General features: G+C 26.0%; 20 protein-coding genes across 20 annotated transcripts; 8 read left to right on the top strand and 12 right to left on the bottom strand.

Moving 5' to 3' along the window:
- Window positions 1–396: 396 nt before the first annotated feature.
- EHI_170480 (chitin synthase, putative) lies at window positions 397–2,325 on the bottom strand (the record flags this gene model as incomplete). The annotated part of the gene is made up of 1 exon (XM_645934.1): window positions 397–2,325. One exon carries the CDS (start codon window positions 2,323–2,325, stop codon window positions 397–399), a length of 1,929 nt encoding a protein of 642 aa, XP_651026.1.
- Window positions 2,326–2,496: 171 nt separating this feature from the next.
- On the top strand, window positions 2,497–3,205 carry EHI_170470 (ER lumen protein retaining receptor; the record flags this gene model as incomplete). Its single annotated transcript, XM_645935.1, has 2 exons — window positions 2,497–2,593; window positions 2,658–3,205. 2 exons carry the CDS (start codon window positions 2,497–2,499, stop codon window positions 3,203–3,205), a joined length of 645 nt encoding a protein of 214 aa, XP_651027.1.
- A 94-nt stretch (window positions 3,206–3,299) lies between these two features.
- On the bottom strand, window positions 3,300–4,298 carry EHI_170460 (uncharacterized protein; the record flags this gene model as incomplete). The annotated part of the gene is made up of 1 exon (XM_645936.1): window positions 3,300–4,298. One exon carries the CDS (start codon window positions 4,296–4,298, stop codon window positions 3,300–3,302), a length of 999 nt encoding a protein of 332 aa, XP_651028.1.
- Window positions 4,299–4,364: 66 nt separating this feature from the next.
- EHI_170450 (uncharacterized protein) lies at window positions 4,365–5,065 on the bottom strand (the record flags this gene model as incomplete). The annotated part of the gene is made up of 2 exons (XM_645937.1): window positions 4,365–4,517; window positions 4,589–5,065. 2 exons carry the CDS (start codon window positions 5,063–5,065, stop codon window positions 4,365–4,367), a joined length of 630 nt encoding a protein of 209 aa, XP_651029.1.
- A 63-nt stretch (window positions 5,066–5,128) lies between these two features.
- Window positions 5,129–5,974, bottom strand: EHI_170440 (zinc finger protein, putative; the record flags this gene model as incomplete). The annotated part of the gene is made up of 2 exons (XM_645938.1): window positions 5,129–5,428; window positions 5,483–5,974. The coding sequence occupies 2 exons, from the start codon at window positions 5,972–5,974 to the stop codon at window positions 5,129–5,131; spliced, it is 792 nt and encodes a 263-aa protein (XP_651030.1).
- Window positions 5,975–6,070: 96 nt separating this feature from the next.
- Window positions 6,071–6,574, top strand: EHI_170430 (uncharacterized protein; the record flags this gene model as incomplete). Its single annotated transcript, XM_645939.1, has 1 exon — window positions 6,071–6,574. One exon carries the CDS (start codon window positions 6,071–6,073, stop codon window positions 6,572–6,574), a length of 504 nt encoding a protein of 167 aa, XP_651031.1.
- A 225-nt stretch (window positions 6,575–6,799) lies between these two features.
- Window positions 6,800–7,159, top strand: EHI_170420 (thioredoxin, putative; the record flags this gene model as incomplete). Its single annotated transcript, XM_645940.1, has 1 exon — window positions 6,800–7,159. One exon carries the CDS (start codon window positions 6,800–6,802, stop codon window positions 7,157–7,159), a length of 360 nt encoding a protein of 119 aa, XP_651032.1.
- A 132-nt stretch (window positions 7,160–7,291) lies between these two features.
- EHI_170410 (uncharacterized protein) lies at window positions 7,292–7,999 on the top strand (the record flags this gene model as incomplete). The annotated part of the gene is made up of 1 exon (XM_645941.1): window positions 7,292–7,999. One exon carries the CDS (start codon window positions 7,292–7,294, stop codon window positions 7,997–7,999), a length of 708 nt encoding a protein of 235 aa, XP_651033.1.
- Window positions 8,000–8,074: 75 nt separating this feature from the next.
- EHI_170400 (uncharacterized protein) lies at window positions 8,075–10,009 on the bottom strand (the record flags this gene model as incomplete). Its single annotated transcript, XM_645942.1, has 1 exon — window positions 8,075–10,009. One exon carries the CDS (start codon window positions 10,007–10,009, stop codon window positions 8,075–8,077), a length of 1,935 nt encoding a protein of 644 aa, XP_651034.1.
- Window positions 10,010–10,220: 211 nt separating this feature from the next.
- EHI_170390 (Rab family GTPase) lies at window positions 10,221–10,868 on the bottom strand (the record flags this gene model as incomplete). The annotated part of the gene is made up of 2 exons (XM_645943.1): window positions 10,221–10,514; window positions 10,575–10,868. 2 exons carry the CDS (start codon window positions 10,866–10,868, stop codon window positions 10,221–10,223), a joined length of 588 nt encoding a protein of 195 aa, XP_651035.1.
- A 275-nt stretch (window positions 10,869–11,143) lies between these two features.
- Window positions 11,144–14,150, bottom strand: EHI_170380 (uncharacterized protein; the record flags this gene model as incomplete). The annotated part of the gene is made up of 2 exons (XM_645944.1): window positions 11,144–13,663; window positions 13,728–14,150. The coding sequence occupies 2 exons, from the start codon at window positions 14,148–14,150 to the stop codon at window positions 11,144–11,146; spliced, it is 2,943 nt and encodes a 980-aa protein (XP_651036.1).
- A 526-nt stretch (window positions 14,151–14,676) lies between these two features.
- On the top strand, window positions 14,677–15,501 carry EHI_170370 (uncharacterized protein; the record flags this gene model as incomplete). The annotated part of the gene is made up of 1 exon (XM_645945.1): window positions 14,677–15,501. One exon carries the CDS (start codon window positions 14,677–14,679, stop codon window positions 15,499–15,501), a length of 825 nt encoding a protein of 274 aa, XP_651037.1.
- A 70-nt stretch (window positions 15,502–15,571) lies between these two features.
- EHI_170360 (uncharacterized protein) lies at window positions 15,572–16,321 on the bottom strand (the record flags this gene model as incomplete). Its single annotated transcript, XM_645946.1, has 1 exon — window positions 15,572–16,321. One exon carries the CDS (start codon window positions 16,319–16,321, stop codon window positions 15,572–15,574), a length of 750 nt encoding a protein of 249 aa, XP_651038.1.
- Window positions 16,322–16,444: 123 nt separating this feature from the next.
- On the bottom strand, window positions 16,445–17,779 carry EHI_170350 (uncharacterized protein; the record flags this gene model as incomplete). Its single annotated transcript, XM_645947.2, has 5 exons — window positions 16,445–16,848; window positions 16,894–17,151; window positions 17,226–17,449; window positions 17,570–17,626; window positions 17,688–17,779. The coding sequence occupies 5 exons, from the start codon at window positions 17,777–17,779 to the stop codon at window positions 16,445–16,447; spliced, it is 1,035 nt and encodes a 344-aa protein (XP_651039.2).
- Window positions 17,780–18,178: 399 nt separating this feature from the next.
- EHI_170340 (60S ribosomal protein L40, putative) lies at window positions 18,179–18,349 on the bottom strand (the record flags this gene model as incomplete). The annotated part of the gene is made up of 1 exon (XM_646388.2): window positions 18,179–18,349. The coding sequence occupies one exon, from the start codon at window positions 18,347–18,349 to the stop codon at window positions 18,179–18,181; it is 171 nt and encodes a 56-aa protein (XP_651480.1).
- Window positions 18,350–18,657: 308 nt separating this feature from the next.
- Window positions 18,658–19,695, top strand: EHI_170330 (RIO1 family protein; the record flags this gene model as incomplete). The annotated part of the gene is made up of 1 exon (XM_645949.1): window positions 18,658–19,695. The coding sequence occupies one exon, from the start codon at window positions 18,658–18,660 to the stop codon at window positions 19,693–19,695; it is 1,038 nt and encodes a 345-aa protein (XP_651041.1).
- A 74-nt stretch (window positions 19,696–19,769) lies between these two features.
- On the bottom strand, window positions 19,770–20,750 carry EHI_170320 (uncharacterized protein; the record flags this gene model as incomplete). Its single annotated transcript, XM_645950.1, has 1 exon — window positions 19,770–20,750. One exon carries the CDS (start codon window positions 20,748–20,750, stop codon window positions 19,770–19,772), a length of 981 nt encoding a protein of 326 aa, XP_651042.1.
- An 860-nt stretch (window positions 20,751–21,610) lies between these two features.
- Window positions 21,611–23,163, top strand: EHI_170310 (TBC1 domain family member 5, putative; the record flags this gene model as incomplete). Its single annotated transcript, XM_001913922.1, has 3 exons — window positions 21,611–21,825; window positions 21,870–22,215; window positions 22,273–23,163. The coding sequence occupies 3 exons, from the start codon at window positions 21,611–21,613 to the stop codon at window positions 23,161–23,163; spliced, it is 1,452 nt and encodes a 483-aa protein (XP_001913957.1).
- Window positions 23,164–23,233: 70 nt separating this feature from the next.
- EHI_170300 (uncharacterized protein) lies at window positions 23,234–23,740 on the top strand (the record flags this gene model as incomplete). The annotated part of the gene is made up of 1 exon (XM_645951.1): window positions 23,234–23,740. The coding sequence occupies one exon, from the start codon at window positions 23,234–23,236 to the stop codon at window positions 23,738–23,740; it is 507 nt and encodes a 168-aa protein (XP_651043.1).
- Window positions 23,741–23,817: 77 nt separating this feature from the next.
- EHI_170290 (nuclear complex protein 4, putative) lies at window positions 23,818–24,525 on the bottom strand (the record flags this gene model as incomplete). The annotated part of the gene is made up of 1 exon (XM_001913921.1): window positions 23,818–24,525. The coding sequence occupies one exon, from the start codon at window positions 24,523–24,525 to the stop codon at window positions 23,818–23,820; it is 708 nt and encodes a 235-aa protein (XP_001913956.1).
- Between the last annotated feature and the right edge of the window lie 104 nt (window positions 24,526–24,629).

Genomic DNA, 24,629 nt, shown 5'->3' with positions numbered 1-24,629 from the left:
ATTATATATTTCATTTCTTATTATTTTCATTTATTTAAAATATGTAATTATATCAATTTGAGATAATATTGATTATTTATATTTATTTATCATATTTTATTAAACATAAAAACAAAATACTAAATAAAAATAAAACAACTTCATAAATAATACGTATTGAAACTATAAAAGAAATGAGTGATATTAATTTATTAAAAAAATAAATAAACACATGATATGAAAGAGAGAAAAAGAAACACAAAATAAAAAATAAAGAAAAAAAAAACAATAATATCATGAAATACATTAATTTTTACGAAGAATGAATAAATATCAAATAATAAAAAAATAACAAAAAAGAAACTAAAATAATTAAGTTGTTAGATTAGAATTAAGAAAGAGTTAAACTATCTTTTCTTAAACTCCTCCTCGTGTTCCCCACGAAACATCATCAAAATTACATACTGCATAAATTGGAATAATGACATACATCATAGGTGTTAAAAGGAACCACACAACTGGAGCAACAACGTTAAATATAGAAAACCATTGACCATGAATAATTGCAGCAAACACAATAATAAACACCCACGACAACATAACCGAAAGTTCAAGCCAGTGCTTGTCAAAGAATCCTGAAACATTTTGAATAACCCCAATAATCATAAGAAAAACTAAAAATCCACCAATAATGGTTGATGCTTGAAACCAATATTCCATATCTTCAATCTTACTTGTTAGACTAAATGTTATAAGCAAGGCTAACCAAAGAACAAGAACTCCAATGCAAATAGCTTTATTTACTCCACAATCAGCAAAGATTTGAATAAACAACATAACAACAGCACAAGGAAGCATAAAAGAACTTAACAATTCAATAAACAAAGAGACCAACAAAGGAAGAACTACTGGTCTTCTAATTCTTTGTAACAAAATACCCATATTGACTATTGTAGAATTAATCCATCTTCTTCTTTGTTTAATAAGTCCAACTAAAGTAAATGGTGCGTCGGTATGTGCAACAGCCTTAGTTACATAACCTGTATCCCAACCTTTTTCTACTAAGAGTGTGGTTAGTGTTCTATCTTCTCCAAGATCCAACTGATTCTTTTCCCATATAGAAGTGGAAGTTGCTAAATATTCATTTAATACTGTTTCCATAGCTTGTGGCCGAATCATAGAAAAAGCACCTGGTAAGCAAGTGACCATTCCGAACCAATTTTCAAATGTCTTAGCTAAAAATTGATTTGATTTATATTCAAAATACTGACACATTGTTAATGGATTTTTATACCAATGCGCAACTTCAATTTCTCCACAAACACCTCCCATGGCTTCTCTTTTTAATAACCCATTATACATTTCCATTAATCCCCTTTCATTTCCTTCCCATGCAAATTCAACATCACTGTCAACAAACATAATTGCTTTTGCTGTTTTACGAGTAATTCCTCTATCCATATAATCAAAAAAAACTTCATGAGAATGCCTTTTTCCTCCATTTTTCTTTTTCAATAATACAATCCAATTCATTCCACTTTCAAGAATTCCTTCATACACAGCCATTCCATCTTCTAATATTCTTGGATCTCCTTTTCCATCTTTAAATCTAATAACACCATCATCGTCTGCATAACTTTGGTCTCTTTCAACTCCACGAAGTCTACAAATAATGAATGAAGCTGTTTCTAGTTGTTGATAATCAATTTGCATATTTCTATCTCTTCTTCCATCAATAACAAAAATTAATTGACAATACTTTGGTTCAAATGGTAAAACACTAATTTCAAAACTTCTTATACCCCCTTCAACACCAGATGCATCTTCATGATGAACTGTCAAACAAACACTAAGCAAAATTGGATGCTCATGTTCAACACTTTGTCCACATTCTGTACAATAATTTTGACCACCGCAGTCACACCCACAAGAGGGACATTTAAACATTTCACTTGAAACGTGCCATACTCGTTCTCCATCTTCTTCATCAACATCAGTTTTATTAATTGGTGGTGCACGGACGTGAGGCTTACATTTTTGAAGTATAGACCCAAATAAAAATTTTGGAAATGCTGAAAATATGATATAACATAAGAAAACTAATTGAACAGCAAGAGATGAAGCGGTTTGAACGAATACAATAAAAATAACGTTAATAGCAACAAAAATCCCAAACAGTTTCATTTTTTCTCGGTATGCTTCATATTTATTTCCATCAATAATTTCTATAACAGGGGGTTGTTCTAAAGCTTTAGCAGTTTCTTTTGTTTCTTTCGTTAAATTAACTTCTTGATCATCAGGAAGTAGTGAAGGGAACTCTTCAATTTCCTCTCCTTGATTACTCATTATTAAGTCTATGACTATTCATTTCAATTTATATTCATTAGAACAAATGTATCTTTCTCAAAAACGAAAAGATTACTTTCCTTGTTTTGGTGAGAATTTTTTTCTTTTTATTTAAATTTTATTATTTTATTTCAGAAAAACTTAAAAATTAAATCTACAAAGAATTAGTTTATGGTGTTTAATCTTTTTAGAATTAGTGCAGATTTGGTTCATCTCCTAAGTATATATTTCCTTTTAACAAAGATCATTAGTCATAAAAATTGTATAGGTTTGTTTTAATATTTTTAAATAGAAATAACATTTTTTTTAAAATAAACAATAACAACTCTTAGGAATTTCATTAAGATCACAGATATTATTCTTTATCGTATGGGTCACTCGATACTTAGATATTTTTTATAATTTTTATTCACTATATAATACTATTTTAAAAATCGTTTATTTAACAACTTCTGCATATACCATTTATTTAATTTCAAAACGTTTTAGAGCAACATATGATAAAATTCATGACACATTGAATGTATGGTATTTAATTGTTCCTTGTATTGTATTAGCATTTATTTTTACCGAAGACTATTCTATCACAGAAATTTGTTGGACATTTTCTATTTTCCTTGAGGCAGTTGCCATTCTTCCACAAATCTTACTTCTTCGTTCAACTGGTGAAGTTGAAAATTTAAATTCTCAATACATTTTTTGTTTAGGTTTATATAGAGCACTTTATATTATTAATTGGATATACCGTTATGCAACAGAACAATCATATTGGAGTCCATTAACATGGATTTGTGGTTCTATTCAAACCTTGTTATATGTCGAATATTTCTACTATTACATTAAAAGTAGAGTCGAAGGAACTAAATTCGTTTTGCCATAATTGAAATTTTTAGGATTTCATATTCTTTTTTCATGATTTATTTTGTTTTATTGAATTATAAAAATGAAATATACACATCACTCATAACACTAATTCAATTTACCCAACTACTTAATACATCAAGAATATTTTTTACTTCGTTAGTGTCTGAAAACACATACCTTGCTTTTAACTTTTCAATTATTTGTTGTGCGTATTGTAATATTTCCTGATCTTCCTTAATTTCATTTTGGTCTGTCCATTCAACTTCTAATAATCTCTCATTTTGTGGTACAATAACAGAGGGTTGTTGCTGTGGCAATTTGGTTGAAAAGATACTTTCCCTTGGAACTTTTGGGATTGATGATATTTCAATCTCTTTATTTATTTGAGGTTGTTTTTCTTGAACTTCATTGTCTATGACATTTTTTTCACTTTTTTTTTCTGAAGGTAGAACAAATATAGTTGAATCATCTTGTTTCTTTGCTAAGATTTGAGGTTGTTTAGGAAGAGGGAGTGGTGATTTTGGTTTTTTTTCTTCAATAATTTTTTTGTCAGTGTCATTCCATCCGCACATTTCAGAAAGTTGAAGATAAGTGAATGGACATGGTAATTTTTCTTTTTTTCCAAATGCCGAAGATAATGTGATTAACTTAGTATTATTTGAAGGATAATTATAATTAATCAAATTATGAAATTCTTCATATATTGGTTTTATTTCTTCATCTTTACAAGCCCATAAAGGAACAAAAGGATGGTCAACACTAAATAATTCTATTTGACATTTATTTCCCAATTCAGCGAGTTGAGAATCATAAATGTTACCTTTAATTTTATGAATATTCTTTTTCATAGTATAAAAAGGATTTAATAATTTAATTTGAGGGAATTGTAAATGTAAAAATATTTGTTCAATAACTTTTTGTGCATCAAGATTAAAAGGGAACATAGTGCGATAAATTAAATCAATAACAGATAATTTTTTTACAGAAAAAATATCTTTAAAATAGCGTTCTAAACGAGAATTAGGAGGAAGATTTAATTTTTCGTCCATCATTTTAGAAAATGATAATAATCTTTCTTCGAGGAGAAGTTGTTTTTGGTTCTTTGACATGAAGAATTATAATCTTTTAATTCAAAAAGGGTTTAAAAAAAATTAATGAATAAAAAATGTCTTTATTTAAGCATAAAGGGTTGAAAAAGAATAAGACACTGATGGAAGTGAAATATCCTTTAATGGAGTTGATAATTCTAGAAATGATAATAATTGATTAACTTGTTGTTTTTCTTGTTCTAGAATTAAAGAAATACAAGACAGGTGATTAAATTCACACTAAATAAATTAATAATAAGTTTAAAAATTCTTTTTTTTTTGTTATTAAAGTAATTTAAAAATTAACAAACAAAAGTAAATAAAGCTGCACTTGATTTAGGTAATGTATAAGGTGGAAGTAATTCAGGAAAATTAGATTTAATTTCTACAAATGAAGTTGATAATTGAGAAATAGTTTTTATTGTATCAACAGTATCAATAGTAATTACTTTATTAAATTGAAATACTGAATATAAAATATTAACTAAAGAAGTAGTATGTTCAATAGGAATTGATGAACCAGAAAATAAACAAAGAGAATTATAACATGAAATAAAACATGGATAATTATCAAAAAAGTATTGTTTTTTTTCAAGATGTTTTTCATTAACAATACTTTGAAAATATTCAATTGGTAATGAAAGTAATAATTCTTTCTTTTCACCTTCTAATTTAGGTTGAAATATTCCTTTAATAGGTGATATTTCAACTCCAAATATATAATCTTCTGAATCATAATGACGTTCAGGAATTATATTTTCTTGACGTTGTAATAATGGATGGATCATATTAATGAAAGTTTTATTAATTCTTTTTTAGTTCAAATAATAAAAGATCAAATACTTCAATAATTATTTAATTTTACTACTGTTACTATTGTTCCAAGTTAAAGGATCTATAGGAATAAATGAATAAATCAAAGGAAGATCAATATTATATAACATTATTTCTTTCCAATTATTATAAAAACCTCTATTATAATTTAATACTTTTGTATTTTCAGATAACAAAGCAATTAATTCAATTGTTGTATAATTGTTATAAATTAAATAGAAATAATAAATAAGATATAATCCCATTGCTATTGATATTGCTATTGATATGCCAAAAATACTACAACAACTTGCTACTGAAATTAAAGGAATATCTTTCTAATTCTATTAATTCTTATGTTTATTTTAAATTACTTTTGTTAAATAACAAACAAATAAAGTATTATAATACAAATAACTTATCATCACAATAAGATAAAGAGACCCTATAAAAAAATATATAATAGTATTAATAAATAAACGCATTGTATAATCTCCTATACAATTACAAATTAGTAAACAATGATGATCATATCTTCCTATACATTGTTTACATGTAGAACAATGATGAACTCTTAATGGTTTAGATTTTTTACAATACTCACAATATCTTTCACCATATTGTTCAATATAATGAGGAAATAATTGATTATATAATAATGTATTTTTTGAAGGAACAGAAATAATACATTTAATATAGAAATAAAATAATGAATAAATGACATAACAATGAAAAATAATATGCATCATTTGAATAAAGAAATTTATTTGATATAATGGAAATACAAACAAATAAAATAATACTATTACTCCACAAGTACTTCCTATTGTAATAATAATAATAAATGCATTAATATATTTTTGTTGTGTTGGAGATAATGGCATTTAACTTTTATTTATAATAAATAGTTTTTTTTAATGATAAAATCTAATTTCTATTCTTTTTATTCCTAAATAAAAGGAACTGATTTACTATTGTATATGGATCAACAAGAAACAACTCAAACTAATTATTCAAGAGTTTCTAATAATGGATTAGAAGATATTACAACATACTTAATTAATGATTTGTTTAATGAACAATTTGATTTAAAAACATTTATAGGAAATATAACTTCATATTCTGTTCCAATGGATATTGAAAGTCGATATGAAAATAATATTAGAACGTATATTAAAATTTATATATTTATTTATTTTATTATTTTTATTCCTTCTCTCTTTATTGGTTCATGGAAATTCTTTATAACAGAATCTCTTTTCAATATCTTATTGTTCTTTTCTATTCCTAAATTAAAACATTCTTCTCTTTTTCAATTGAAACCAACTATTCTTTCTATTATTTATGTCTTTATTACATTCATTCTTTGCTTATTTACAAATAAATTATTCATTTGGTTATTATTTACAATAGCTGTATCGGGATCTACCTTACATTCTATCACAAGAGTTCATATGGAAGAAGTACTTCTTACTTCCCTTTAAGATAAGTCTTATTTTTTTTTGTTATTTCATTTATGTTATTTAAAAAAAAATAAAGAAATATGTTATATATTCAGTTTTTTTTACTTTAAAAAAAAAAAAAAAAATTCATCATCAAAGAAATATATTAAAATTTTACTATTATAAACTATAATGTAATTATAAATCTTTTTAGATAAAAATAAAATGGTATTTCAAGAAAGAATAATCTTAACTTAAAAACACAAAATGAGAGCCTTTTTAGCTTTATGCTTAATAGCCATTGCTTCTGCTAATGTTGTTTCAATAAGTACTGCTAACTTTAATGACTATGTTAAAGGAGAAAAACCAGTTTTTATTAAATTCTTTGCACCATGGTGTGGACATTGTAAGAGACTTGCTCCAATTTATGAAGAATTCTCAAACGTTGCAGCTACTGAATTCCCAAATTTAATTGTTGCTGAAGTTGATTGTACTCAAAACCAAGATATTTGTGAACATGTTCAAGGATATCCAACAGTTATTTTATACAAGGGTAATGAAAATATTGAGTTTGAAGGTCCAAGAACTGTTGAAGCTCTTAAAGAATTTATTGCTCAAAAAATTTAAACTAAAGGTTATGATTTAGTAAAGTATTGAAGTTTATATTTTTATATTTTTAATAAATTATTAACATCATTAGTTATTAGTAAATTAAAAAATTCTCTTTAAGAACTGTAAATTTAATATAATATTTTTTTAATGCAAAACTTTTATTTGATCTCTTCTTCAAAAAATATATTTGATTTAAGCAAAGTACTTATTAGTATTGGCTCACTCGGTGATATTAGAATTGAAGAAGAAACACCAAATATATTACCTAGACATTGTTCATTAATTGTATGCGATAAAGATTGGGGAAGATGTGTTTGTAACTTAAGTGATTTAGCACCAGTTCTTGTCAATGGAGTTAAAGTAAAGACTAAACAAAACTTACATCATGGAGATGTGTTATCTGTTTGTGGGAAAGAATTTACATATTTAAAGAAGAAGGAAGAAACACGACCAAATACTCGTATTACAATTAAAATGAATGACCGTCCTTCATTAAAGCTTCAAATTAAAAGGAAAGAAGAAACTAAGCCAATCCCACCTTCATTTGATGATAATTTTTTAATTAAAAAAACAGTGTGTCAAAAGAAAAAAAAATCTTTTAATAAACAACATAACGAAAAGTGTAGGACTTCTAAACTTGAAGAAATCACTTCAGAAAGTACTGATGATAAATCTAATGAACAAATCGTTTTTAATAACATTGACTATAATGATGAAGTATTTATATTTGATGACGATGATGATAATGTTGGAAAAACACAAAGTTGTAATACAAGTGGAGTTGCAAATGACCAAACAATATTTTTTGCAAATAGTGATAATATTAGTGATGATGAACCATTTTACTTTGATTAATGTATTTGAATTGAATGATTTTTAAATATAAACAAAAAGAATGAAAATGAAATATTTAATAAATAATTTAATTTATCACATCTTAACACTTCTTGGAAGAAGAGTAAAATGATATACACCATCTTTTTCAACTAATCTACTAGTTCTTTGTGCAGCAGTTTTACCTGAACAAATAACTTCTTGAAGATCTTCGATCATTGAGGTATTAATATTAAAGAAACCATGATTAGCACCATCAATATTTCGTTCAAGATCACCTGTATCTATAACATCAATATCATCTAATTTCTTTCCATTTAAATCTTTAAAGACTGAGACATTTTGACCTATTCTACTTCCTCTCATCATAAATTTACTTGACCTTAATGCCATATCTCGAGAGTCTGCATATAAAGAAACATGCTTGATATAAGGAATAAAATCAGGATAATCATCAACAAATGTAGCTGCATCATAATCTCCAGACAATAATATTAAATTGTGAACTTCAAACAATCCATGGTCTTTACAAAACTCTTCTGTTGGAGCAAATAATTCTTTTAACATTGAAAAACTTTGTAAGAAAAATCTTGTTCCTAATGAATGTCCTAAGAAATGAATTTTCTTTATTTTTGTATTTCGAAGAGAATAAAGAAATCTCCGTAAATCCCTATGAACCGCATTATCACTAGAAACATTTGCTGCACAACAATACAAAAATGGATTGGAACATGATGGCCAACTAAATACAAATGGAATAATATGTTTTGGAAAATGTCCTAATGCAAGTAATTGACCTAATCTCTTTAATGCATCCACTAATGTATGATTTAATCCATGAATGTATATTAACGCTTCTTTCCCTTCTTCTGCTATTGGCAACCAACGTTCATCAATCCCAATTTGACCGTTATCATAGTTTAATTTAATGTCATCAACATCCCCTTGGAATCCTGAGATTGAAAGATTGTTTAGAGAATCAATAGCAACTGTAATAGTTTCAACTGGTTTATTATCATCAGAGTGTTTATAATATAAAAATTGATTATTTAAACATTGGCATGGACCTTGACATTGACATAATGTTGGTCCATTGATAAATCGACAACGTGGATATCCTAAATAAAAATTACCAGAAACATTACATTCAACACCAGCAACTCCATAATGCAATGGTTTACGATGATTAGTGTATTTGCCTTGGGCATCTGTAGCAAAAATAATACGTAAACTATGTAAAACATTTCTAGTCCCATTTTCAATTGATTCAAAAGGACCTACAGGCTCACCATGTTCAAACCATCCACTAACATATTCTCCTTGATAACTTGTATCAATCCAAAGTGATTCTCCTTCGACTAATCCTGAATATTTAGATTCTAAAACACATAAATGAGGACTACTAAAGAATTGGTCTTGTTGAATTTCATATCGTATTGTGTCTTCTTGCACAATTTTTCTAATTGACCCTGTCTCTCGTCTTATTTGACTAATATAAAACCTCTTTAAACGAAGTGAAGTTGAATAAATAAATAACGAAAATAAGCCAAACAAAACACAACAAAATAAATAAGGAACATAATACCCTGGTTGATAATACCATGAACAAATAAAAAAAGTAATGGTAAAAAGATAAGCCTCAGTAGTAAGAATTCGATACTTCATTTGTAAACGAGGACCAAATAAAATACAAGCAATTGAAAGAACAGCTTCTAATAAATATTCAACAATAAATTTATTATGTCGTTTAAATAGAAATATTTGAAGCATTAAGTAAACCAAAAAGATAATTGCAATACTAATAGAATATAAAACACTGAAGGTTTTACTCGAATTTGTAAATGTCATTGTAATCTTTCGATTCCATTGTCTTTCTTTCATATGCCAATATGTGTGTAATACTCCAGCAATTTCTTGTGCATCTTTGTTTGGGTCTAATATAATAGAAACAGTAGTATCAGTGATAGGAACAGGAGAAGCTTTTGAACCAAAATTTTTAAATGAAGTTTTACTTTGATTGTCTTTTGACATAAAAAATTATAATAAAAACAATGAGATTATAAAAAGATAAAAAAAAAATTTGATTTTTAGGATTATAATAACTCCTCTCATATTTCTTTTTATGAGAGAAAATATAATGAGATTTAATCTTATCATAAAAAGAACTTATTTACATTAACTCAAAATAGTAGAAGAAATATATGTAATTTGGTCAACTTTTTACATTATTTCTCACCTTGAATCAACAACAAGAAGAATTTTCTTGAATAGGAGAAATGGTAGTTATTTGGTTAGCCTCATTAAGTAAAGCAATTAACTTTTTATTTTGTAAAATTGATTCTGCTAAGTCTTGGAATATTTCTTCAACGTTTTGTCCTGTTTTAGCACTACTTAAATAATGACGTGCTTTTCTTGTATTTGCAAATTGAATAGCATTTGATTCAAGGACTTTCATTTCTTTATCAATTTTATTCCCAACAATAATAATTTCTGAGTTTGGTTGTTCATCACGATATTCTTCTATCCAGTAGTTTAACTATTTTATTATGTTATTTTTTTTCCTTTTTACTATGTTATTGTTATTTAAATAACAAACTTTTTCAAATGTTTCTAATTTATTTACATCATAAACAATAATACAACCATGAGTCCCTCTAAAATAACTACTTGTAACATTATGAAATCTTTCTTGTCCAGCGGTGTCCCAAATTTGTAATTTAACAAGAGTTTCTCCAATTTTTAGCTCTTTAAATTCAAAGTCAATACCAACTGTTGACATCATTTCTTCTAGAAACATTCCTTCACAATATCTTTTCACCAATGATGTTTTACCAACACTTGACTCTCCAATCATTAATATTTTAAAAACATAATTAGGTTCTTGGGTCATAGATTATTTACTGTAAATTTTCATAGTTCTTTCATTTTATTAAGAAATTTAACAAAAAAACTGTTTGAAAAGGTCTTTAATGTGTCATTTAGTAAAAGAGTTATTCATTTTTTTTCAGTATTTTAGTATTTTAGGAAGTTTAAAAAATAAAATACTTAACTCTTTATTTCAAAAGATTCTTTAGAAAATTCCCCTTTGTTTTGAGAAAATAAATTAAAAATGGAATTTAAAAAATTTTTATAACAAAAAAAAAATAATAATTTGAAAAAAAAAATTTATTCATATCCATTATTATGATAAAGTGGTTTAATTGCTTTAATGAATTCTTTTAATCGTTCATCAAATGAACTTATTTTACGGTCATCTAATTCTATAGTTCCACCTAAATCTATCATTTGGAAATATGACATAAATTTTTGACGTTTTACAGTATTTTGAATAAAACTTGCAATTCTAAATTGAGTTTTTTGATAAATATCTGGATATATAACAATAATAGCAAATATTAATCGTTCTAATGTCCATGCCTCAAATTCATTAAATAAATTATCAAAGGCATTCATTATTATGTCAGGTATTAATCCTTGAAGCGCTTTTAATAATATTACACAATATTCGTTTGTACTTCGTTGATTATATGCAGAATATAATATTGATTCAATAGCTGAACTTCCAGTTACTATCCATAATACTTTTTTCTCTTTTAATGCTCTACAAGCAAACCTAAATATAAATTGAACTTTTTCACTTTCAAGTTGAAGTGAAACTACTTGTTCTGCCATTTTTTCGCAATATTTTAATAATATTTCAAAAGTTTTTGGATAATTTAATGAATAATTTTCTATCATCATTGACAATGATGCTATAGCATTAATTAGCATAGTAACCGTATTGTCATTATATATTTTAAATGCTGCAAAATTAATGTGACTATTATCTAATAAGCAAACTGTCACCTTTATTGCAAGTGATGCATTTCTAATAAAATTATCAAATAACTCTCCTTTTGGCGTAGCAAGTAATTGCGTTTGTTGTTCTAAAGCATATTCAGAGAATTTAATAACAAGTTCAGCAATATAATGAAAAAGTCTACAGGCAGTTGGACATTCAGGTGCATAATTATATTTAAAATCTCTTGACACAGTAATTTGTTTTGCTAATTTTAATACAAAGAACCAATCATCTCCATTAATTGGTCCATTTATTGGATGTAAATAAACATCGTTATGAGCACAAATATGTTCAAAAATTGGTGGAATATTTTCTATACATGAATGAGAAGCTTTTACAATTGCTCTTATATCAACTAATTGAAATGGATGAGGTACTAAAAATTGTCTTAAAAATCCAACATGATATGATAAAGGAATATTATATAATAATAACCCAAGACATTGGTAAAAAGCTGTTCTAAAATTTACCATTTCATTTAAAGGAAGTGAAACATTTTGTAATACACTAAAACAATCACTTTCAAATAAAAATTTTAAAGGAGGTAATTTAACAACTTTATTTGCATATTCATTAATAGAAACAATTTTTTTTAATACTTCAGTAATTTCCATTAATATTTTATAATTTCTACACCACATAGGAATTAATGTAAATATCATTTCAATTAAAGATAAATAATATCCAAATGCACTAGTTAAAGAATCTTGTCTGATAATAACCATTCCATCATCTCTATAATTTTTACTTTCATCCCATAAATAACTTGATATATAATTTTTATAAAACATTAATATTGCCATTTGAACTTTAGACCTTGGAGTTTCTATATTTCTATCAAATAAGGATGAATTAATATTACTTATACATCCTTTACATATAAGATCTATCTTTTTTGCAAACATTGAATAAAGACAAACAGACTGAGAGTCAGTAGGATCTCTTCCTGCAATAATAGATGATGATAATATAATTAAATTCGAAAATATATTAAAATATATTTCTTCATTTGTTTTTGAAGCTTCAATTGTTTTAAATATTCTTTGAAATAACACAGAATCACTTTGATTTACGCTTTGGTTTTCAATAAATAAATTGATAAACGTTTCAAAAATACTAAAAGTTTCTCCAAGACATATTTTTGCTAAAACTCCAAAATGAAGAAATGCACTTTCATTAATCTCTTCATATTCATCTTGTATTAGTCTACAAAATAATACAACAACACATTCAAATGAACTTGGTATAAATGATGGATATAAGGAATACATACCCCAAAACCTTAATATATTATATATTGATTTAGAATCACCATTATAACAAGCAAATGTAGTGAATATAGCAATATGATCAATAAAATCTTGACTAATATAACTAAAAATTGGATGTGTAGCATGAAGGTCAGTTAATAGTTGAGACCCCAAATTTATTAATTCAACTCTCCCACTTGTTGCACAATAATCAACGACTTTAACTAATTTTTTAATAAACCATTCTCTTGAACCTTCTATTTCCAAAGTATCAACAAAACAAGATGGTCTAATACGTGCTAATTGATCAATCAAATTTAAAGATTCGGGAACTTTTGAAATGATTGTATCTAAAATTGACATAAAATAATCTAAAAACTCTTTTGTTGGACAAAACGTAAAAGTTTCATCAGTTTCATCCGTTTTTGTAATATTACAAACAAACATTGCATTTTCTAAAATAGAAATTGCACCAATTCCTGGTCTATTTAAATTATTTCCAGCTAATCCAGTAATAGTCATTAATATACTATTTCTAAAATCAGCAGTGATTTTCTTTGGAAAACTTGGTTTTGTTTGGTAAGTTCTAAATGTCTATAAAATGTAAATAATATAATAAACAAAAGAAAAATAAAATACATATTCATATAAAACAAACATCGATTAAAGTATTTGACATTTCAACAAAAACATCATAATTCCTATTTGATAATACTTGAAAAGTATTTACTAAATTTTGTGTATTATGTTCAAATTGCCAACATCCAATAACACTTGAAGCAAAAAGACCTGAGGCTGACTTTTTCATTTGAGGATTATTTTTAAATAATTGAAGTGCAAGAAGTTGAATAGACTCAGAAATTCCAATAAATAATTCTGGAGATTCTAACATTCCTTGTGATAATAACGATATACAATATGTTTGTACAAACGCATTGTTTGAACTTTGTAATAACCCTTTTAGTATTTCAATTTCTTCTTTATTTTTTATTTTTTCAATTAAGTATGTTTTTAATTGAGTTCTTCTGTTATTATCTGTTGTAGTATAATATTCTTGAATCAAATTTTCTAAGTTGTTCATTCTAATTAACAACTTCAAATGCCTTTTTCTTGTACTTTTTCTTTTTTTCTTTAATAATAAAACCTCACCTCTTTTTCTGTTTTATATATCATTTTTTTATTATCTATGAAATAAAAATAAATTATTATTTTTATCTTTTTCAACACAAAAATAACGTAATTACTTTTATTAAAAAGCATCAGAACGACAGATGGTTATCATCAATTTCAGACGTAAATTACCCAAATTTTATTTCCTCATTTGCTTACTTTTATTTAGTCATTCATTTTGAAATATACATTTCTTTTATTCTTTATTTTATTATGGCTCTTTAAAAAAACTATCTTTATTTTACTGTTTTTTTATTTATGTTACTTTTCTTATAAAACTCCAATTTCTATTATAATTAACAAATATTATAAAATTTTAGTTTTGTTATTATTAAAAACTAAAAAAATAATTTCAAAAAATGCTAAATATAGATATAATACTTTGTGTTGAATAAAATTCATAAAATCTAAAAAAATCAATCACGTTATCACTTCCAATGAGCACCATTATTGTTACTTCAATTGCTTCTTTAGTTGTATTTATAATTGTAATTGTTGGTTATGTTATTAAACGAAAAGAAAATGGATATGTTTCATTTTATAATCCTGAATTTAAGCCTGATGTTATTGCATTAGAAGAAATGGTAAATGACATTAAAGCAGTTTATTCTCGTCCTGTTAAAGACACATCTGTTTTCATTGATATTCCACGACTTGCTCCGAAAGTTCAAGTATTTAAAGATTCTTTATTAGTTGTTTCTGGACCTAAAATATCCGAACAAAATCCTGATTATCAAGCTGAAGAATGTATTAAAGCTGTAGTTTGTGGTTTAGCATCTTCATTAGATGAAAAAGAATTAGCAAACAAGTTAACTTCAACATATGACAAATATTTTCCGTATGTTTCTGGTAAACGAAATGGAGATGCAGCTATTTTTGGAGAGAGTTACTTAAAAGAAAATATTAAAGAAGAAGACCTTGTGCTTTCTATTCTTAAAACTATTACACAATGTATGTTTGCAAGTGCTGTACAATATTATGTTCCATTAAGAATGAAATTTCCATATAGAGATGTCCCAAATGGATGGAGGGTTGATATTGATATTACACCAAAAACTGTTATTATTAAACATCATAAAAGAGAAGCAAGTGTAATCACTGATCAATTCTTTTTTGAATGGTCATTAAAACTTATAATAGACAGAAGTAGTAAAGAAATAAGTGAAATCAAAACTTGTGTTGAATATGTGAATTTTAGTGATCAATGTAATGTGGCTGACCAAAATAAATTCAGACAAATTATTGACGCTTTAAATAAATAAGATGATATTTTATTATTTCTATTTTTTTTTTTCATTTAGAAAAAAAGAGGAAATAATATTTTACGAAAAGTCAATCTATTAAATTCGACTCATTATTGAGAAAAGTAATAATACTCATTTTTTGTTTTGGACCAAAGGTATTACCTTTCTCTAAGGAGTTTTCAAAATTTATCCCTTGTTGTTGTGCAAGAAACAACACCTCATCTAACGATTCTAAATTAGGTTCATATTCATAAAAATTCCAATTTAGGCTAGAAAAAATTCTTTTTGTATGAAGTGGATGTAAACAATGTGCATATGGAACAAGACGTGTACTTCCATTTATGAAAGTAATTCTCCATCTTGTTGTTTTTTTATTTGTATAACACTTTTCAAAAATAACAGAATTACCAGTTCTTGAAATAAAATATACAGAGTCAAGAAATGGATATACAACAAAACTACTAGAAACAAAGAGAAGTTGTAATTCAGTACGTATTCTTACAGTTATTGGAATAATATCAGGTTGATTTAAATCAACTATTTTGACTGAGTCATACAAAGCATTAATCAAAGGAGTAATATCTTCTTTAATAATAAATACATAATTTGAAGAACGTGTTTTTGAAGATACAGAAAACCAATTAAAAATTAATGCACAACCAGGATAATGAAAACAAAATATTGAGTCAATGTCGTGAAATAAAATTGAATAATTGTATTGATCAAATGAAACGAACAACTCATTATTTCTTATATATAATGAACCATTGTCAATATGAATTCCATTAACTGTAGTAGAAACATGATGAATAATAACTTTAATATTACACCATTCCATTAACTAAGAATAAGATATTAAGATTATTCTTTTACTAAAAATTATTAAAAAATTACTTAAACCAAGAAAGAATTATTTTTGAAAGTTCCATTATAACATTTAAATTGATACACAAACATCCATTTATTCAGGAAAGGGTACAGGTTTTTCTAGTAATTTATTAAAATCATTCTCTTCATTTAGTATTTTACTTGCCCGTGTTAGTTCCATTTTAAATGCTTTCAATCCATCCATTGAAACTCCTTTAGTACAATTTACAAGTGAAATTGGATCTAATACGGTCATAACTGCAGGTACAAGAAAGTAATTTTCAGGTAATTCACCTAATGTTGGTTGAATAGGATAGTCAAAGTCAAAATTTTTATAATAATCAAAAAACCCTTTAACTAAACTCGCTGGAGTATGTTGCATTGTTACTTGTGCTGATAATTTAGTTCCTAAAATTCTTAACTCACATGGAGGCACTAAATAATATCGAAAATCAGATGGAAATAATGGGGGATCAAATGTTGTAAAATAATGACATACTAGAAAAGTTAATCATTAACATTATTGCATTAAATATAACAAACTCATAAAACATAACGCCGCTGATGACAATCCACCTTTAAATGGACAATTCAAATTCCGTATTTTTAACCAATATTTTAATAATACCGCAACAATCCTAAAATGTTTAACGCAAGTAATCATTGTATAAAAGAATTCTGAATGGATTTGAGCCACCGGTTGATTGAATGATAAGTCAATTTTTACTTTAGTCTCTAAGTCAACCATCTTGATAATAGGGACTTTCGCAGTCTCAATAACATTTTTTATTTCAAATTTACCTATTTCATTAATCTTAGTTTTTTTACTACATAACTCCTTTTAAAGTAATAAAAAAAATAAATAAATAACAAACTTCTCTTAAAACAGTCAGCAAATGATTCTAGAATAATAGGATTTACTTGTCTTCCTGACTGACTAGTACAACAGATATCTAAATCACCATCTTTTAGACATAAACCATAATGGGTTGATCCATATACTTGTCCTTTAAACATAAAATCAACATAATTTAGATTTAGCACATGTTCAACACGTTTCATTACCTCATATCTTATTTCAACAAGTTCATCAGGTAATCTAATGTTTAATCAATAATTGTTTTTATTTAACTTAATAACAAAAACAGTTTTCTTTTATTGTCTTTTCATCTTGTTTAGGAGAAAAAAGATAATTTTATCTTATAAATGAATAACAAACATAACTCTATCAAATATTTTCTCTAATTGGTCATTGAGTATATCTTCTGATGACACTCTATGTAATCATTCTCTGTTTTTCTTTTTACTCTTTTTCAATATCAATTATTAAAACAAACATTTGTTTCTTTCTTTTGTTATATGGCTTGTCTCTTTTAATTCTTCTTTCATTATTTCCTCTCATACGTTTTCCATCGTTTGAAATCGACATATCTGATTTAATAAATTAGTTCATTTCACTCTCTTGAAAAAATTTCTCTTTATTTCCCCTATTAGCTCATTTTTTCGTCTTTTTTCGGGAAATTGTGTTACATCACAACCTAAAATAAAAACATCATTTAAACTATATTTTATAGTTAATAAAATTATATTTTATAATAAAAAAAATAAGAGGGTTTAATTAATAAAAAACTTAAGAGTTTAATACAATGAAAAATATCTATTTTATATGAATTCGTTTAAATAAGATTTTTCTTCAGTTGTTTATTTCCCTTAATACCTTTTATTTTTCTATGTTTAATTAGTTTTGATAGAAAACATCAAAGTCATCGTTCAACTAGATTAAATAAACCTAAATAAATCTTATTATTAGACCATAGAGCTAACTCAATTATTTCTTTGATTGGATCTTCTTCTTTGGTCTAAGATCTCCTGAATGTCCACACTTCTTTTTTCTACAAGTAGTAGCTCTGAGAGGAAGTCTAGCATAACATCTTCTGCAAATCATTTTGTCACAATTATATTTTCTAGCAATAGCTTCTAATGCTGGTTCAATACCCATGATGAGTAATCTACATTATCTCAAGTTCCGCATTAGGGTTTTTATACTTTTTTCTTTTTCTCGTCTCAATAACTTAAGGATTGTTCTTCTTTAATACAATGAATTTTCTTTAATTTATATTTTACTATAATTTAGATGTACTTACGGTAATTCTCTTATTATATTTGTATAAACTATTGTATATAGTATTATTATACTATTTTTATAGTAAAAACCTAAAACAAAAAATATTATAAAAATAGAAAAAAACAAAAGAATTTTAAAATGTATTTACTATGGTGAAGCTTGACCCATCATTTTTTCGGTTTATGTCTAAAGAAGAGTTTAGGGTATTAACAGCCATTGAGATGGGAATGCGTAATCACGAATTAGTACCATTAGAATTAATAATTCAAATTTCTAAATTAAACCAATCCTTGGTAGTTCGGTCTATGAAAGATTTACATAAACACAAACTTGTTTGGCATTCAACGATGCCATATAATGGATATAGACTGACATATCTTGGTTATGATTATCTTGCATTAAGAACACTTACACAACGAGGAGTTATAACTGGTGTTGCACAAAAGATTGGAGTTGGTAAAGAAGCTGATATTTATTTAGCAACTAATGAAAAAGGAGATGATTTAGTACTAAAATTCCATAGATTAGGAAGAACATCATTTAGAGCTGTCAAAAAGAAAAGAGATTATACAAAAGGTCGTGTGACTACCAATTGGTTGTATTTATCTCGTTTATCTGCTCAAAAAGAATTTGCTTTTATGAAAGCATTATATGCAAAAGGTTTCCCTACTCCAATCCCAGTTGATTGTAATAGACATTGTGTTTTAATGTCACGAGTTAAAGGAACTTTATTAGCAAATGTTAGAGAAATAGAAGAGCCTATTGCTGTTTTCCATCAAGGACTTGATCTTGCAGTTAAATTAGCTGAATGTGGATTAATTCATTGTGATTTGAATGAATTTAATCTTATATTAAGTGATGATGACAAATTGACAATGATTGATTTTCCTCAAATGGTTAGTGTTCATTGTTCTGAAGCTGAAGAATTCTTTGACCGTGATGTTGGATGTATTAAAACCTTTTTTTGGAAAAGGTTTGGATTTGGAACTGAAGAAGTTATCACTTTAAAAGATATTGAGCAAACAGAGAATTTAGATGAAGAAGTTAAAGCTAGTGGGTTTGATTTTAAGAATGAAAAACTATTAGAAAAAGCTCGTAAGGAATTTGTTGAAGATGATAGTGTTGATGAAGAAATGAAAGATAGCATTGATGAAGATGTTAATGGTAATGAAGAAAATAGTTATAGTGATGAACATGAACAAAATGAAGAACTAGAATAGATAATAAACTGATTTGATTTTTTATTATTACAAAAAGAAAAACAAATTAATTTAATAAGTTAATGACTAAAATATTAAATATTATTTAATAAATCATCAAATAACTTCCAATTTTCATTAAGTGTTTTTGACTCAACATTCATATCTTCTACATTATTGTTAAAGATAGGATCAATCACTTCCCATAACAATTCTATTTTCTGTGATACATCCAATTGATGTTTATCAATACTATTTCCTTCAGAGTCAGTAATAAAAAGTTGGTCATTTTCCATTTTAATTGATATATTTTCACTAATATAATCAACATAATAAATATTTCCTCTTAATGTTCCATCAATAACTTTAATATATGTTTTATTCTCCTTACAAACAAAAATAAAAGGATTATCTTTTGGTTGAATTTTTACTTGTTCTTCATGGATGTTATTTGTCTGAATTATTGGTGAATGTTCAGACTCAATTAGAGTAATCTTCATTGTCAATTGACTAACTTTCTTTCTCATCTCATCTAAGGCATTTTCCATGTCTCCTAGTCTATAATTCACTAATTCAGAAATTTCATTCTTTGGTTTTTTAATCTTTGATTGACATGGAATATTCATTGGTTCAAAATACATTTGTTTAACAATATGTAGAACAGGTGGAGAGAGTACTTTCATTTTATAAAGCCCAAATAGAAATAGTCTTAAAATTTTATTCTCATCTTCTCGAGCAATAACATACATTGTTGAAGGTTTAATCATTTCAAAGAATAAACTCATCCTATCATTATTCCCTAAAACTTTACCAAATTCCATTGCTTGAAAAGGTTTGACCCCTCCTTGTATCATTTTTTCTACCTTCTCACAAACAAATACATCAGGAAGATCGGCTAATGAATTTTTTTGAATGTAGTCATTTACAGCAACTATTTCAGTCATATCACTACTAATTGGACTATTGTCAGTAAAAAATGGTTCTAATATAGTTCCTTTAGATAATTCTTTTAGATTGTTAACATCTTCATTAAATGTAACAACAAGAGAAGGATAAATTTGATATGCTTCAGACATAAAAAGAATGAATAGTATTTTGAAGATTCACTTTTTTTTAAAATTACAAATGTCGTTGAGTTTGTCTAAACATTATACCTCATCAAATAGAAAACTGTTTCTAAATCATTAAAAAATCTTCTCTTAAAAAATGCTTAGAACATATCGAAACAATCAAGAATGTTTATAGAATTAACGTTTTGTGAAATTGATTTAAACATCATTTTTGATGTTTTTGTAATAACGTTAATTTAGAAAAAGAAAGCTTTTTAAATTTAGGAATATTTTACAGTAGAAGAAGTATTTTCATCAAAGCTCAAGATAATAAAGTAATAACTATTCTTTTTTATTAATTATGAATAACAAAAATTTTAAATGAAGAATATTTTTTCATGTAAAAAGAAAGATATTTTTTTTTGGTTTTTTTCATTATAATCTATCTAAGTGAAGGAATTAATTGATTATAAGACTATCATATGTAATAAGGTTATTAATACTATAATAATATTAATAATATTATAACAAGTCAACAAAATGAATAATAATTCTATTAATTTTATTTTTTAAAATATAGAAAAGACTCTAATTCAAATTAATAAAAAAATAAAATAATAAATGAATTGAAAGATTAAGTGAATAAAATTGAGTAAAAATGAAGAGGAATAATTGATCTAAAGACGTATTAATATTGTTTAAAGAAGTTTAAAGCTTAAGATTATTTTATTTCTTTCCAAGATTCTATTTTCTTAACTAAAGAAAAATGAAGCAACAAGGAAAAATTTTATGTAATAAAAAGTAAAAAAAAAACTAAAAATATACTTAAAGTATAGTTCTAAAAACTTAAAAAATCTCAAAAAGAAAGCGACATCTTTCATTAATTGATGAGTGATTCAATTACAGGCATTTTCAAAAGTCTTTATCTTGAATCTAATGGATTTGAAAAGTTAAAGAAAATTGCCATTGAAGAAGGATTAAATAAGGCATTACGTCCACTTGCATGGAAAATTTTCTTAAAAATAATTAAACCTCAAGCCAGTGAAGAATGGATTGAGGTAATGAATAAACAACGAAAAAATTATGATGATTTAAGGGCAATGTTTGTTATTATTATTGTATATAAATCATAACTGATAGTTAAAGGCATTGGGAAAATAAAGAAAAGTTAGAACCAAAAGTTGCATTTGTTGATCCTTTAGCTCCACCTACAGAAGACCCAGAAATTAAATTTAATAAAGACATTCTTAGGAGAGTTGAGGCAGATGTTAATAGATTATTTTCTGATCAAGAATACTTTACTGATCCTCAATTTAGAGAAAAAATTACAAGAATGTGTTATGTTTTTGCTAAGGATCATACAGACAAAAATTATCAACAAGGATTTCATGAAATTATGGCAATTATATATCATACATTTGATACTGATATTACTACTACTTTTATTAAAGAACACTCTGAACAAATTAGTTTAGAAGAACCAAATAAATCTGTTTGTAGTTTTTTTATTTATTTAAATACATAAGAAATATAATAATAATGAAATAAGATTTTATTAGAAATGTTTAATTCAAAATATCTTGAGGAAGATACATACATTACTTTCGAATATCTTATGAAAGACCTTGGTGTATTATATGAATTCAGAGATCTCAAACGAAGTGTGGCAGACAATAGTTCAAAGATTCAAGAGAAATGTGAAGCAATCTTTGATAATTTAAATCAATATGATAGTCAATATCATTCAATTTTATTAAAACATCAAGTATTAAGTGTATTTGGTATTAAATGGTTAAAAATGATGTTTGCAAGAGAATTTTTATTAGCTGATTCTGTAATAATATGGGATGCTATATTTGCTTATGGTAATTCGTTAAAGCTTTGTGATGGATTCTTTTTAGCAATGTTACATTACATTCGAAACGATATTGTAGAACATGATGACTATATCTATATAATGAAAAGAGTAACTAAATTTCCACCTGTAGAAAATCTTCATAATTTAATTAAATTAGCAGTTAATATTGCTGAAGGAAATTATCCTATTGTTCCTAAACCTCAACAAACTCAACAACCAAATATTACCCAAAAATTAACATCCTTCTTACATGGAAAGAAAGATTCATCTAGTCCTCGTCATTACTCTTCTATGAATTCTTCTGGACCTATTGGTACTAGAGCATCACCTGCAACACTTGAAGCTGTTAATTCAAATGAAACTCCATCGTGGATTGTTGAATCTCCATGGGGAGAAACACCAAGTACAAAAAAAGTAAACAAAGAGAAAAAAAGTAATGAAGAGAATTGTCAGTCCCAACAACAACACCAAGTAATTGCTGACGTTATTTCTAAATTAAATGAACAATATAAAAAAGAACCAATTGATAAAGAAGCAATCAAATTGATTGTAAGTGAATTAAACCAATTAATTGAAAACTAACTTTTTAATTTATTTTTTTTGTTTTATTTTTTAATATCACAAATAATAAAACTTAAAATGTTATTCAAAGATGTCAGCGGAAAAATACCTTGATCCTCCTCACTTTATTCAAGAATGGGAAAGTAATGATGAAAGTACTTGGCCTAAACCTCCTGCTTGTTTAGGTGATGATGAAACTTATTTTTCTTTTAATAGAACTGTCAAAAGAGAGGAAACCGATTTGTTCCCAAGTGAGATACTTGATAGAACAAAAGATGTAAGAGATCAGTTAAAACAATTAAACCACTCAATCCTTGTAGCATATCTTGCCATTATTTCTAAACAAATGAATCAACCACATAGGTATGAGGTTATTACACCTTATGTTTATCATCTTCGGTTATTAATTTCTACAATGCACCAAGCATTAAACTCTTATCGACCCTATCAAGCAAAAAAGTATTATGCTCTTCTGTTTGAAAAACAAGTTGAACATAAAGAAAAATTGTATGAACAACTGAAGGCATTGATTGATGATGCAAATAATAAATATAAAAAGAATTTTGAAATACCAAAAAAATCAATGGAGGAGTGTTAAATTGATTTATTTGTTTCTTAATGACTTAAGTTTGATAAATGACATAACAAGAAAGAAATTATTAATACCATATTCAATCAGTGTTTAGTTAGAAGAATTTTTATTGAATCAACCCATTTTCTTATTTGAGGACTATGATGAAGTTGTAACAATGTTAGTTCCCATAAGCATGAGTTGATTGCACCTGAATGGTCTGGTTGTTGGACTGATGGATTATAAATACCAAATCCATTTTCTTGTTCAATAAGACCAATAAAAGTATCTCGATATCTTTTAAAGATCCAAGTGAGAATAGCACAGAAGTCTAAAGCTATAGAAGAGTCACAGTTCAACATCATAATTAATATTCTTTTAACAAATGAAGCAATTCTAACTGGAGGCAATTGTTTAATATCAAGAAGCATAATTTTTAATACACCAACTAATTTTTGTCTATTATCAATGTGTTGTTCTCCAATAAAATCATCTTGGAATAATAGAATTTGGTCTAATACCTTATACATTGATTCATAAAATTGAACATTATCAATTGTAACAAGGAAATTTTGAAGTTTTAATGTATTAAAAATAGTATAACAGACTCTAATAGTATCAATTGGTTGTAATTTGTCTGCTTTGTTTTCAAGTAATTGTTGTAATAATTTGATAATATCTAACATAAAGTCATAATTAATTTTATGAGTGTGAATAGACATTCCTTCTAAAACTAAAGGAACTAATGGAGATTCTTGATTTTCTTTTAATACTCTAAAATATGTTCTGAAGATAGTATCTAAAACTAACATATTATATTTCTTTTTTTCTTCAACACTGTATTTAGTTTCAATTAATTTGACATCTTTATCAAGTTTTCTTTCAATTCTTAATTCTTTTAATATCTTTCTTGATA

This window comes from Entamoeba histolytica, genomic scaffold (assembly GCF_000208925.1).
Source record: "Entamoeba histolytica HM-1:IMSS scf_1104750518853 genomic scaffold, whole genome shotgun sequence".
NCBI lineage: Eukaryota > Evosea > Mastigamoebida > Endamoebidae > Entamoeba > Entamoeba histolytica.
Note: the sequence above shows the minus strand (reverse complement) of the source record. Positions and strands in the feature narration are given on the sequence as shown.